We start from the raw sequence: 14,769 nt of genomic DNA on the forward strand, positions 1-14,769 counted from the left end.
CCAGGTTGGCTTTGAACCAAGACTCTTAGATTTCTGCCTCCTGAGTAGGTAGGATTATGGGCTTGAGCTGCCAGTGCCCAGTTATGATGCCATGTCTTAATTTACAAGGAAAGCAAGGGAAATTCTATATACTATCTGTAGTTTTAATGCTTTTTTTTGTATGTTCTGTTAGTCAAATTTATCTAAGAACTTGAAAATACAAATAAAAGGTACCAAATAAAAGAAACTTCAAATAAAGTGAAGTTTCTCTTAGTAGTGTTTATTTGAAAAATGTTTAAGTCCAAGGCATAATTTTGTAAACTTTTGTAAAAACAGGTGGTGAAAATATTATTTCTACAGTTTGAAAAACACCCAGTTAACTACAAGTTATTTTTAGTAGCTTTTTGTTTTTTTGCCAGTCCTGGGACTTGAACTCAGGATCTGAGCACTGTCCCTAGCTTCTTTTTGCTCAAGGCTAGCATTCTACCACTTGAGCCACAGTGCCACTTCTGGCTTTTTCTCTCTCTCTATATATGTGTTGCTGAGGAATTGAACCCAGGGCTTTGTGTATGCAAGGCAAGCACTCTACCACTAGGCCATATTCCCAGACCCTCACTAGCTTTTTATTTTATTTATTTATTTATTTATTTATTTATTTATTTTGGCCAGTCCTGGGGCTTGGACTCAGGGCCTGAGCACTGTCCCTGGCTTCTTTTTGCTCAAGGCTAGCACTCTGCCACTTGAGCCACAGCACCACTTCTGGCCGTTTTCTATATATGTGGTGCTGGAGAATCGAACCCAGGGCTTTTCATGTATACGAGGCGAGCTCTCTTGCCACTAGGCCATATTCCCAGCCCTCCTCACTAGCTTTTTAATATGCCATCAGTTACTACATATTATTCAAATCTATGTAAGAATCAATTATTTGGGGGGAGGGGAGGTGTTGAGATTTGAACTCAGGACCTTACACTTGCCAGGCAGGTGTTCTACCACTTGAGCCACACACCCTAGCCCATTACCTTGATTGGTTTTGAGATACGGCCTTGATTTGTGCCCAGGCCAGTCTGCACAGCAATGCTTTCTGTGTTTCTCAGGTAGCTGGCATGACACTGTGTTCAGCTTTTTATTGGTTGAAATGGAGTCACTCTTTTTCCTGCTACTGGCCTTGAACTGTTGTCCTCTTGGTCTCCACTCCTGGGTAGCTAGGATTATAGGCATGAACCACCATGTTTTTGTTGTTGGTTGTGGTGGTACTGGGGTTTGAACTCAGGACCTCATACTTGCTAACTAGGTGCTTTACCACTTGAGTCATGCCCTCAGTTTTTAAAGGATAGCCCAAGCCTTCTTAAAACTCATGATCCTTCTGCCTCTTCTTCTTCACCTTGTTGATTATCAGCATGAGAATTTTTAAATGCATAGATTCCCAGGCTTCATTTTAGTAAACCAGGATCTCTGGGGACTAGAGCAGAGCCTAAGGTTGGGATTGTTAGTTTTTTAAAAAACTTCCTGGGTGGGAATTCTCTTCTGACCATGAGGGAGTTGCAGGAGTTGCTATCACAAACAAATAGAAAATGGGACAAAATGTAAGAACCAATTATTTTCAAACATTGTACAACAAGCAATACAAAACTGTAGAGAAACCTAGAGAAAGGTTAGGAGATAGGAAAACACTGCTGTGGCCCATGTTCTTTTTCCTGAAGGCAATTTCCAGATGATGGTACACAGAGCTGAGGTGAACAGAGGAGCCAGTCAGATCTATGGAGGGAAGTGCTTACTAGGCAAGTGCCTCTAGTATGTGAACCACTTCCTAGCTCTTTTTGTAATAGGTCTCTACCTCCACTCCCCCCCACCCCCAATCCCACCCCCTAAGGATGTTTGCACTTTTCCTCAGGCAGTCCTTGGACCAAATTCCTACTGCCTTTGCCTCTTGAGTAGTTGGGTTATAGGTGTGAACCACCATTCCTGGTGTTTTGTTTTGTTTTGCCAGTCCTAGGCCTTGGACTCAGGGCCTGAGCACTGTCCCTGGCTTCTTTTTGCTCAAGGCTAGCACTCTGCCATTTGAGCCACAGCGCCACTTCTGGCTGTTTTCTGTATACATGGTGCTGGGGATTCGAACCCAGGGCTTCATGTATACAGGGCAAGCACTCTTGCCACTAGGCCATATCCCCAGCTCCCTGGTTTGTTTTTTGAGATAGGGTCTCACTAACTTGCTCAGGATGGCCTCAAACTACAATTCTCTTATCTCTGGCTTCCCAGTAGCTGGGAGAATCAACATTTAAGAAGAATGAGGCTACTAGAAATTTCAAGGCAGAAAAATGAGGGAGGGAATAATAAATATGACAAGAAATGCACTCACTACCTTACTATATAACTGTACCCCTTCTGCACATCACCTTGTCAATAAAATTTAATTAAAATAAAAAGAAATTTCAGGGCAGAGTCCTTGTGGGGAAGGAGCTTCATAAAGAGATTATCAAGAAATCTGCAAAGACATCTCTTTGAGTCTTTGCCTAAATGCAAGGCTAGGTATGTAGTCTCCATTTGAGCCATTCCTCCAACCTGAGTGCCACTATATATACATGCATCCCTACAAGGCCAGACAAGAATAATTTAACATAGAGACCTATCAGACAAATATTTTCATAGTTTACGTAGGGTAGAGCAGTATGTGAGTTCCTACCAGCAACAATAGAGAAACGTTTTTGACTAGATGAGCCAATAAAAGCCAGTGAGAGCATCAGGCCTTAGGTTCAAGTTCTGATACCAGCACCAAACCAAACCAAACAACTTCAAAAGGGTCAAGGAGATCAAGGATCAAGTACTTCCAGTGACTCTCTTTGTATAGTCTGCTCTTATTAAGTGTTGACTGGACTTGATTTGTTTCTAATAGATGTAGGATGGCAGAAGTAGTGGAATTTTAACTTCTAAGAGGAGGTTACAAAAAGAGAAATTGGACTTATATGTATTTTCTTCCCTTCCTTTCCTTTCTGTCTTCTTCCCTTCCCCCCCTCCCCTCCTCTCCTTTACCTTTTCCCTTTCCTTCCCTCCCCCTCTTTCTTTATTCCTTTCATAGTGAGACTTGAACTCAGGGCCTCACTTGAGCCATGTCCCATTCCTTTTTAGTTTTTTTTTTTTTTCTTTTTCAGATAGGGTCTTGAACTTTTCCTCATGATCCTTGGACTATGATCCTTATACCTCTACCTCTTGAGTAGCTGGAATTACAGACATACATCATTTTAAAAAGGTCTCTAAAAGCTGAGGGAATGATACTTGAGAAAAAGCACAAACTAAGCTGGGCACCCGTGGCTCATGCCTGTAATCCTAGCTACTCAGGAGACTGAGATCTGAGGATCAGGGTTCAAAGCCAACCCGGGCAGGAAAGTCAGTGAGACTCTTATCTCTAATTAACCACCAGAAAACAGAAAGTGGTGCTGTGGCTCAAGTGATAGAGTGCTAGCCTTGAGCTGGAGAGCTCAGGGACAGTGCCCAGGCCCAGAATTCAAGCCTCATGACTGACCAAAAACAAAACAAAACAAAGAAAACCCCAACAAAATATTAAGTATGGTATTGGTGTAAGTATCACTGGTGAATATTTCAGCATAGTTCTAGAAATGAAGAGACTATTATACTGGGGCAATTTGGAGTTGGTCAGTTGGTGGCAGAATTGGGGTCTGTTTGAAATAAGAGCATGAATGACCAATAAAAGTATAATAGAAACATGTTTGCATTTCTTTTTTTTTTTTTTTTTTTTTTTTTGGCCAGTCCTGGGCCATGAACTCAGGGCCTGAGCACTGTCCCTGGCTTCTTTTTGCTCAAGCCTAGCACTCTGCCACTTGAGCCACAGCACCACTTCTGGCCATTTTCTGTATATGTGGTGCTGAGGAATCGAACCCAGGGCCTCATGTATATGAGGCAAGCACTCTTGCCACTAGGCCATATTCCCAGCCCATGTTTGCATTTCTTTTTTTTTTTTTTTTTTGGCCAGTCCTGGGGCTTGGACTCAGGGCCTGAGCACTGTCCCTGGCTTCTTTTTGCTCAAGGCTAGCACTCTGCCACTTGAGCCACAGCGCCACTTCTGGCCGTTTTCTGTATATGTGGTGCTGGGGAATTGAACCCAGGGCCTCATGTATACGAGGCAAGCACTCTTGCCACTAGGCCATATCCCCAGCCCATTTTTTTTGTTTTGTTTTGTTTTTTGTTTGTTTGTTTGTTTGTTTGTTTGTTTGTTTGTTTTTGCCAGTCCTGGGCCTTGGACTCAGGGCCTGAGCACTGTCCCTGGCTTCTTCCCGCTCAAGGCTAGCACTCTGCCACTTGAGCCACAGCGCCGCTTCTGGCCGTTTTCTGTATATGTGGTGCTGGGGAATCGAACCTAGGGCCTCGTGTATCCGAGGCAGGCACTCTTGCCGCTAGGCTATATCCCCAGCCCATGTTTGCATTTCTTATGGAAGTGTTTTTTTTTTTTAATTTAGTGAATTGCCATTAGATAAATATTTTAATAATTCTCTTTAAACAAATAATGCAGTCATTATCAGGATACCAGTAGTTAGGGATCTGGAGGGGAAGCATGGCTGTAACTGTAAAAGTACCATAGGAAAAAACTCCTATGGTAACAGAAAAGTTCTGTATCTTGACTGTCAATATCCTGGGTGCAATGTTTTCATGTTTTTTGGCAAGTCCTGGGCTTGAACTCGGGGCTTGGGCACTGTCTCTGAGCTTCTTTTGCTCAAGGCTGGTACTCTACCATTTGAGTCACCATGCCACTTCTGGCTTTTTCTGTTTATGTGGTACTGAGGAATCGAACCCAGGACTTCATGTATGCTAGGCAAGCACTCTACCACTAAGCCAGGTTCCCTGGAGTGTTTAACTACAGACTTCCAAGATGTTATTATTGGGAAAAACTAAGTGAAGAGAACATGGATTTCTGTATTGTATCTTACAACTATACCTGAATCTACATTCATCTCATAATATTGAAATTTTTTAAAGTTCATTAGTCCCCTTGTATGCCTATTGCATATGAATGTTATTACTATAGCACTACAGGAATTACACAAATTTATGTTTCATCTTTGCAACACTTTTGTGTGTGTGAGTCTCAGCACTAGATTTTACCTGACTTTGTACTATGTATTTTATGATTTCAGAGACATTCCATAAGTGGACCAATCTCAACATCCAAGCCCCTAACAGCCTTGTCGGATAAGAGACCAAACTATGGGGAAATCCCTGTTCAAGGTACATCCAAAAAAAGTCAAACTCTTTCACTTTGTTTTGTTAGTTTTCAGATCTTTCTGGCTGCTTTGGCTAATTATTTGCTACTTTCTTTGCTATTGACATCATGTCAGGCAGTCTGAGTTCAAGCCCCAGGGCTGGCAAAAAAAAAAAGCTCATATTATTTTGCTGGGTATTGGTGGCTCATGCCTGTAATCCTAGCTTACTTAGGAGTCTGAGATGTGAGGGTCATGGTTCAAAGCCAGCCCTGGCAAGAAAGTCTCTGAGACTCTTATCTCTAATTAGACATCAAAATATAATCAAATCCAGAAGTGATGCTATTGCTCAACTGGTGAAGTGCTGGCCTTGAGCAAAAAAGCTCAGGACAGTGCCCTGGCACAAAAAAAAAAAAAGCTTGTATCTTTACTATGTTAAGAAAAAAAACAACGGTGTGGTGCTTATCTGAAATCTCAGCATTTAGGAAATTGAGGCAGGAAGGATCATGAATTCAAGACCAGTTCAAGGTAGATAGCAAGGCTGAGTCTCAAGGAAGGAAAAAAAAAAAAAAAGGAAAGAAAACATTACTACCTATTACACCTTGTCCCGTGTTCTGTGCCCTTGTACAGTTGATCTCTACAGCTTGCCTATCACTCTTTACTAATCAACACATTTTAATCTTTTGTCTCTACCAGTATACTAAATTGGTCTGACCAAGGCGACCAGAGGAATCTGTGTCAACACATACTCAAACATATCCCCAGACTACACATTTACTCCCCACTTTTCCTCCTGAACTCACTGTGATCGCCTGTGCCACATCTTCTCTTGGCTGTCTCTGATTCAGTGGGTTAACCTTTCTTCCTTCACCCTTTTTTTTTTTAATCTCTGTGTGTCGTGTCCTCACTTCCTCTTCTATCTATTAACAACTGTTTATTATACCCTGTTAACGATCTCTTCAGTGTGTCCACCATCTTCATCACTGATACCTAAGTCAAGTCAGCATCATCTCTTGTCTGTATTGTCAACTCGTTATCCTGTACTAACCTCTCCAACCCACTGCAGCCAGAGCAATACAAACCTGAGAAAGCCTTCATTGGTTCCTACTGCCAACAGGATCAGTCCACAAATTCCTTAACTTGTAGTTTGCCTGTATGGCTTTTCCTTGCCTTTGCAGGTTTACCTTACTCCGTTCTTCCCCCTTGCCATCTGAACATCATCGTCCTTCTGAACACTAAGCTAGAGACACTTTTCCTTCCAAGCTTTCCTTGCCTGTATAAAAACTATTAATTATCGTTTTAGTTTCCACTTCACTGTCATTTCCTGAGAAGGCCTTTCCGGACCCACGAGCAAGACCAGGCATGTCACACTATGGGTTCCCAGGGCCCCTGGCTTGTTCTTTCCTAGCATCATTCACTCATGAATTGTTTAATATCTGGCTTCCTCTCTTGACTCTGAGTTCCATGAGAGCAAGTTTCTTGTCTCCTTTCTCTGACCTTTGCACCTAGCTTGGTGCTTGGCCAGTAGTGAACAGCCAAGCGATTTTTGTCTGCTGAATGAATTAAAGATGCGAATAGCTCCATATGACAATTAAATAGAATCTATTACCACAAAATATAATATACTAATCTTATTTCCTGAAGAGGGCTAAACTACCATTTGACATGAAGATGAAACCAGTAAGCAGGCCTGCATTCTTACTGTGACAAGTTCCTTGATTTTCACAATATAAAAATACTTCATGAAATGGCAACTGTGTTTTAGCTCTTGAAAGTTGCCACAATTCTTTGCGGGCCAGATGTTATTTGGGATAGGACCCAGCATGTCATATATGCTGAGCATGCCCTCCATTATTGGGCTACACTTCTACCAAAAATAATTTTAAAATGAATAACCAAATAACATTGAGTGCATTTTTGTATGCTGTCAAAAAGTTTAGCTTGTTAAGCTATTTCAGGGACTATCTGTAAAACTGAGACAGATATGAAGCTTTAAGTGAGCAGTAACACAAGCCTGATGTTGGACACATATATCAGTGGTAAATTTCATTGACACTTTCCCAATAATTTTACATAGTAAAAGAGAAAAGTTTGAATAAGGCACCTTACAAACACTTTCCAGTTGGGGAATGAACAAGTTTTGGCTGTTGTCTATAGCCTTTGTTTTCAGATTCTTGATTTTGCTATGTTCTTTGGGAGACAAAGATTTTTAGAGAAATGATCCTTTAATTTCCTAATTGTAGAATGGACATTTTGATTAAATTTAAAATGTTCATTTCTGCCTCCTACTATTTCCATGTTCTGCTTTGTTTTGTCTGCCAGACTTTGTGCATAGTTTATTCTTGAAGTAAAGATAAATGCCAGCTGCAGTCAGGGTTCAAGATTCTGATTGATGTTTGCTCGTAAGTTCTTTGTACAAAAGCGATGTTTGTTCAAGGTAAACATGTTGTAATCACTCTGAGCTTTACATGTCCTATCTTCATTTGGAAAGTAAATTCATCCTTCTTACCCTGTAGTCATCCTAAGTGGGAAATGACAATAACCAGTTGTTCATCAGTGTCTTAAAAAATGTAATTTGAAGTGAAAGATGCTTTGTCCCTAAGACACAGTTTTTATAAGCCATAGTTTTGACATTATGATATTTTGAGAAAGGTATTGAATTTTGTTAATTCTTTTAAGTGTATGTATGTAATGTATCTAATCTAATCTATCTGTTGGTATTGGTACTGGGCATTGACCCAGAGCCATCTGAGCTACTTTCTCAGCCCCTAAATTATTAATTCTTATAAAGAAATGGTGATGCCAGGTGCTGGTGGCTCGTACTTGTAATCCTAGCTACTCAGGAAGGTGAGATCCTAGGATCACAGTTGGTTTGAAGCCAGCCTGGGCAGGAAAGTCCATGAGACTCTTGATCTCCAATTAATCACTGGAAAACCAGAATTAGCACTGTGACTTGAAGTGGTAGAGTGAATAAAGCTCAGACAGTGCCTAGGCACTGAGTTCTAGCCCAATGACCAACAACAACAGCAGCAAACTTTTTTTTTAAGGTCTGGGAATATGGCCTAGTGGCAAAGTGCTCTCCTCGTATACATGAAGCCCTGGGTTCGATTCCTCAGCACCACATATATAGAAAAGGCCAGAAGTAGCACTGTGGCTCAAGTGGTAGAGTGCTACCCTTGAGCAAAAAGAAGCCAGGGACAGTGCTCAGGCTCTGTATTCAAGCACCAGGATTGGCAAAAACAAAACAAAAATTATTAAAAGGTGAGCATTCTTGGAGAGCAGGGCTAATAATAACCTATTAAATGCAAAGGTTGGTGTTTGGTGTCACCCTAGCCATATATCCTTAACACACTAGACCGTGGCCAGGCAGAATACTTCTTGTCTGTCCTTTTGTCTGTCTTTGTATGTTATGGCCTGAAGACAGCCTCCTATCAGGCTTGTAGCCCTAGAAAAGGAAGAGAGAATCAATAGGGAACTGCTTGTCCATGTATTTAAGGAACTGAAAAAGCTTCCAAGGAAGCTTGCATTCAAAGAATCAGGGAGAAGTGCAAACAGTAAGTAGATAGTAGAAGGCAGTATCTCTGATTGTGACCTCCAAATGCTCAAAAGTGGTGCTGCCTTGTTGCCCTCAGACTGCAGTCCACATGGCTGCAGAGAAGGTTCTCCAGGCAGCTTGTCTTCCCTGAAAAGCCACTCTCCTGCTGCCTGTTGTTCATATATCCCATAGTACAGTTGTACTAGGCTTTTGTTTTTTCCTCTTACTCACACCTTTACTCTGATTATTGTTTGGCTGAAATATATAGTTCACTACCCTTCTTCTCTGCTCATTATGTTTTTGAAGCCTTCTCTGTTGCCTGAAATGGAAATGAATGCTTCTCCCCTACCTTTTCATCCTGGTACTGTAATTATCCCATCCAAACTTTCCCGTGGCTCTAATCTTTCCTGTTTTTTTTATCTTCTCACAAAGATGGGCGCCAAGGGCAATATTTTATTTAGTTTGTGCCTTAGACCTAAGGAATCTCTTTATTTTAGTTAAATTGTATTGAAGAGGTAAGTGGCAGTTAATGGCTTAGAAGCATTCTTCTGGGTAGAGCATCTCATCCCTAGAAATACGACATTGAGAAGGAATATTTAGCTGTGTTCCTTGTCTGTGGGATATATTTTCACTGTGGGACACTGTTGAAGTGCCTTTTCTTGGGAAGAAGGATAAGCGTCAGTGTTGAGAAGACTTAAGCTCAACTTCCTTATACCTTTGTTGCTTCACCATTCATCAAATTTATTTGTTGTGCATGACATTTTCACTTTGTGCAGAGCATCTACTGAGAACATCTTCCACCAGCCGACCTGCTTCTCTACCAAGAGTTCCTGCCATGGAAAGTGCCAAAACCATCTCAGGTAATGATCCTTACCTGATACTCCACAAGTTTCAAAGGACTTACAGTATAGAGACAATATGCCATAAATATAGCTTTGTGTAAAATTAATAGGGTTAGGAAAGAATATTTGTCCCCAAATGTTTCATGACTGATTTTGAAGAAGCATTTCAAAGCACATTCATAAATTTCTGGAATCTAAACTTTCCAGTGGGACAAAGCCATTCTATAGTAATAAAGTTAAAAAATGAATTTGATGATCTTATTACTTTGTCTTCTAGAACTCTTTAATTTATAACTGTTTATTCTATTTCATTTTGTAATTTTAAAATAATTTTAACTGTATAAATTTATTCTATTTAATTTTATAATTTTAAAATAATTATATAATATTTAACTATTCTGTTTTTCCTTGTGGTTTTTTTCTTACACTATATAGCTAAACTAGAAACTGGACCAAGAAAGGAAAAAAAAATCCCTATAATTGCCTCAGAATAGTTAATGTCTCCCTTGTACATGGCCTTTCCTTCTTTCCTCTTCCTTACTTTCCAACTTCATATGATTATTATTTCGTATTTTGAGGGTCAGGATTTAGTTTTCTTTATGTTATAGATGGTCTTTGAATCAGCTGAGTCTTTCAGTTTGAATTAAGTTTATATACTGTCCTAGAGCCTTTTCCTTCATCCTTTTTTTCCCTTTGGGTGTTTGGAGACAGAGTCCCACTGTGTAGGCTAGGCTTTTCAGGATCTCACATTCCCTCCTTCTCAACATGTAAGTTCTGTGAGTACACCACACCACTCTCTCTTTTACTTCCTTTGTGCTTTTCTTACAGTAGAACTTCTCAGATTCTCCCTCAGTCTATTTCTTTTTGTTCTTGTTCATAGGGCTTGACCTCTGGGCCTAAAAAAGACTGAGAAGAAAAATAATTATAAAATTATGCCTGGGGCTGGGACAATGGCCTAGTGGTAGAGTGCTTGCCTTGCATACATGAAGCCCTGGGTTCGATTCTTCAGCACCACATATATAGAAAAAGCCAGAAGTGGCGCTGTGGCTCAATTGGCAGAGTGCTAGCTTTGAGCAAAAAGAAGCCAGGGACAGTGCTCAGGCCCTGAGTCCAAGGCCCAGGACTGACTGGCACAAAAAAAAAAAAAATATGCCTGGAACTTATATCATTCTAAGATCATATAGGGATAGGCACTTTTTTACCAAGGGCCATTAGATATTTATAAACATCATTCTTGGGCCATACAAGATGGCCAATTCAGGTATATGGCTGAGGACAGTTGGTGGAAGTATAGACATCTGCCTTGCTAGGTACCAAATTATTTTGCTAGGCCTTACATGGCTCAAGAGCAGGAGGTTTCCCATCTTGGACAGGAGACAGCATATGTCTCCTTGGAAATTTTAAATTAGTACTTTACTAGTGCAGGGCTATATGAAGCTGTGGTTATTCTAAGTTCATCAAGAAAGTTTTACACAATAAAAAGGCACAGGTTTTTTTTTTAATAATTCAGAGAAACTACTATTATGTAACATTGATTATATTAAAATTGAGGACTGGGCTTGGTGATGCATACCTGTAATCCCAGCTATGTGGAAGACATAGGTAAAAGGATGCAGTTCAAAGACTGGGCCCAGGCAAAAACAAAGGGCCCTCTCTGAAAAATAAAGCTAAAAAAGGACTAGGGGTTGACTAGGAAATGTAGAGCCATGAGTTGAAGACTGCTTCCTTCCCTTCCTCTTCTCCTCCAGGTGCCCCCGCCCCCTCTTCCCCCACGTGCTGACAAACTAACAAACAGTCCCAGGAGTAGTGCATTCAATGGCTCCTGTGTTCTATCCTCTTCTCTTTTTTCGTGTTTCAGTACTGGGGCTTGAACTCAGGGCTTTCACTTGGCTTTTTCTCTCAGTGCTAGCTTAAGCTACTCCTTCACTTCTAGCACTAGAAGTGGAGGAGTTATTTGGAGATAAGAGTCTCTTAGACTTATCTGCTGGGGCTGGCTTTAAAACAGGATCTTCTGATCTCAGCCTCTTTGAGTAGCTAGATTATAGGCATGAGCTTTGAGCACCAAGCTGCTCCCCCACCTCCTTTTTATTTTTAATTTTTTAAATTATTATTATTATTATTATTTTGCCCATCCTGGGGCTTGGACTCTGGGCCTGAGCACTGTCCCTGGCCACAGCGCCACTTCTGGCCATTTTCTGTATATGTGGTGCTGGGGAATTGAACCCTGGGCTTCATGTATAGGAAGCAAGCACTCTTGCCACTAGGCCATATCCCCAGCCTTCACCTCCTTTTTAAAATATTTTATTTTATTTTTTTGTGGGTTGTGGGGATTGAGCTCTGGCCGTGGGTGTGGTCCCTGAGCTCTTCAGCTCAAGGCTAGTGCTCTTCCACTTGAGCCACAGTGCCACTTGGGGTTCTCTGGTAGTTAATTGGAGATGACAGACTCATGGACTTTACTGCCTTTGCTGGCTTTGAACAGTGATCCTCTGATCTCAGCCTCCTGAGTAGATAGGATTACAGGCATGAGCCACCAGTGACTGGCTAGCTCTGCCCTTTTCTGAGGTGAGAAGATACTTGGTCTGGTGTCTCACTTCTCATTCTGCTGTGCCCAGCATCCTCAGCGCACCCAGCAGTCTGGTTTTACCCAGCATTGCCCTGCTCAAAGCCGCTTTGGGTGTGGCTCATTTATAAGGTTCTAAGTGGTTTCTTCCACTTAACAGTTCTTGGAGTTTCTGTAATTCTAATAAGGTATAGTATCTTACTTTGTTAGGCTTACAAAATAGAACTTTTCTGAACAATTGTGATCATTCCCCAGTATGTAGAATTTTTTGTCTCATTGGAAAAAAAAGAAAACGAGGACTGAGTGTTCACCTAGCATGCATGAAGATCTGGGTTCGATTCCTCGGTACCACATAAATAGAAAAAGCCAAAAGTGGCCTAAGTGGTAGAGTGCTAGCCTTGAGCAAAAGCTCAGGGACAATGCCCAGGCCCTGAGTTCAATACCCAGGACTGGCAAAAAAGAATACATTTTGAGTAATCAGAATGGCACAAAGCCCTACAAATGGTATTCTCACCTAAATTCAGGAGGGATTTTAATGGTGTGTTCTGGGAAGTTATGTAGACTGTTTTTTCATGGTATTATAATTAAATAGAAGCTTATATAGTATTCTCTTTGTACTTAGTAGGCGCTGTATGTGCTGAGTGGGTGAGGAGTTCACTGCATATTTCAACTTCTATACCTTTTCACAGATTTTTTTGGGGATGGGCAATCCTGGGGCTTGAACTAAGGGACTGAGTATGTCCCTGAACTTTTTTTTACTCATGGCTAGCACTCAGCCACGTAAGCCACAGCTCCACTTTTGGCATTTTTTTTGAGGGCTGGTTAATTGGAAAAGAAGAGTCTCATGGACTTTCCTGCCCATGCTGGCTTCAAAGCACACATTCCACAGATCAGCCTCTTGAGTAGTTAGGGTTACAGGCATGAGCACCACTGCCCGGCCTCACAGATGTGTTTTTTTGTTTGTTTTTTTTTGGCCAGTCCTGGGGCTTGGACTCAGGGCCTGAGCACTGTCCCTGGCTTCTATTTTTTTGCTCAAGGCTAGCACTCTGCCACTTGAGCCACAGCGCCACTTCTGGCCATTTTCTATATATGTGGTGCTGGGGAATTGAACCCAGGGCCTCATGTATACGAGACAAGCACTCTTGCCACTAGGCCATATCCCCAGCCCCTCACAGATGTTTTTAATGGGAAAAAATAGGTCCTTTCTAGTCATTAGTAAGATAAAGTATTAGTTTTCTCTCTTCTAAGGTACTATTTGTTCTTTTGGAAAAAATAGCTAAGAACTCAATCTAAGATGTTTTTGCTACAAAACACGTAATGGGTACTTTTCACCATCAGTGTCTCGACGAAGTAGTGAAGAAATGAAACGGGACATGTCTGCATCGGAGGGTGCATCGCCAGCCTCTCTCATGGCTATGGGAACCACATCGCCACAGCTCTCCATGTCTTCCTCTCCCACAGCGTCTGTGACCCCCACCACCCGGAGCCGGATACGGTAAGGAAGAATGTTGCTATAGTTCACAGCTACCTTTCCTGACCTTTCAGAGTAAATCAGTTAATGGCATCTAAACTCTGTGGCTTCCCCGCCCCCCCCCCCACTTTTTTGGCTCTGTGCAGAATTGGTTAAGTGGTATAGAAGACACTGACAAAAGTAAGAGAATTCCTTTCTTTAAACAGCTAAGTGTTTTCCTTTGTGTTGTATGTAACTAGAAAGTAGTTAAGTACAAAAGTAAGTATAAGTTAAGTATCCTTGATCTGGAAATCTCAGATGAACCAATTGATGTTCAAAATAACTTTGAATTAGAGATGCTCTACTTGTAAAGTCTATGCTTATATTCTAAAATCTCAAAAACATCAGAATCTGAAACACTTCTGGTCCCAAACATTTCAGATAAATAGGGCTGGGAATGTGGCCTATTGGTAGAGTGCTTGCCTTACATACATGAAGCTTTGGGTTCGATTCCTCAGCACCACATATATAGAAAAAGCCAGACGTGGCACTGTGGCTCAAGTAGTAAAGTGCTAACCTTGAGCAAAAAAGAAGCCAGGGACAGTGCTCAGGCCCTGAGTTCAAGCCCCAGGATTGGCAAAAACAAACATTTCAGGTAAGGAATACTTGCATTAGGAAGTCTGGACCCTGGGATGTGAGCTGGAATGTTAGAAAGATGGAACTTGGGTAAAGCTTTGAGGGTATTTTTGGCAAGGTAAATAAAAAATGAGTGTATGGTGAGCAGTCAGGGCTGACCGGAGGAGGCCAGGGTACTGCAGATTCAGAGGAGGTGGCTAGAAGACCAGAGGAATTTGTTGGTCATATCTGGGATAGTGAAAGACAAATGGAATAGCTAGGGTGTGGCTAGGTTATAGAATCTCTAAAGTCAAATTTGATGTTGTAGACCTGTAAAATGGAGTAGATAAATTTGCATGACAGGATGATTAGAGGACTGTTCTGTTCTGGACAAAAGTAAGGGCCACCAGCTACAAAAGGATGCCATAATAGTGTGGGACAAACTCTTCAAGGTTGGTCTGGTGAGAACAGTGAAAAGGGCTGGAGAAAGGGTTGGCCTGGGAGGATTTTGAAAAGGAAAGATGACTTCAGCAAGAGATCTTTATCAAAAGAATGGGAGATGCCAGGGTGGCTCTGATTGT

At 41.4% G+C, this 14,769-nt stretch overlaps 1 protein-coding gene across 1 annotated transcript in view; it reads left to right on the forward strand.

Annotated features, from left to right (window-relative positions):
- The window catches only part of Specc1l (sperm antigen with calponin homology and coiled-coil domains 1 like), a 143,300-nt gene that overhangs the window by 89,986 nt on the left and 38,545 nt on the right, over positions 1-14,769 (forward strand). Inside the window, exons 10-12 of the mRNA XM_048343526.1 lie at positions 5,124-5,214; positions 9,498-9,581; positions 13,462-13,618. Coding sequence (XP_048199483.1) covers positions 5,124-5,214; positions 9,498-9,581; positions 13,462-13,618 — 332 coding nt within the window. The remainder of the gene's footprint in view (positions 1-5,123; positions 5,215-9,497; positions 9,582-13,461; positions 13,619-14,769) is intronic.

The sequence above is a fragment of the Perognathus longimembris genome, chromosome 3, assembly GCF_023159225.1.
Source record: "Perognathus longimembris pacificus isolate PPM17 chromosome 3, ASM2315922v1, whole genome shotgun sequence".
NCBI lineage: Eukaryota > Metazoa > Chordata > Mammalia > Rodentia > Heteromyidae > Perognathus > Perognathus longimembris.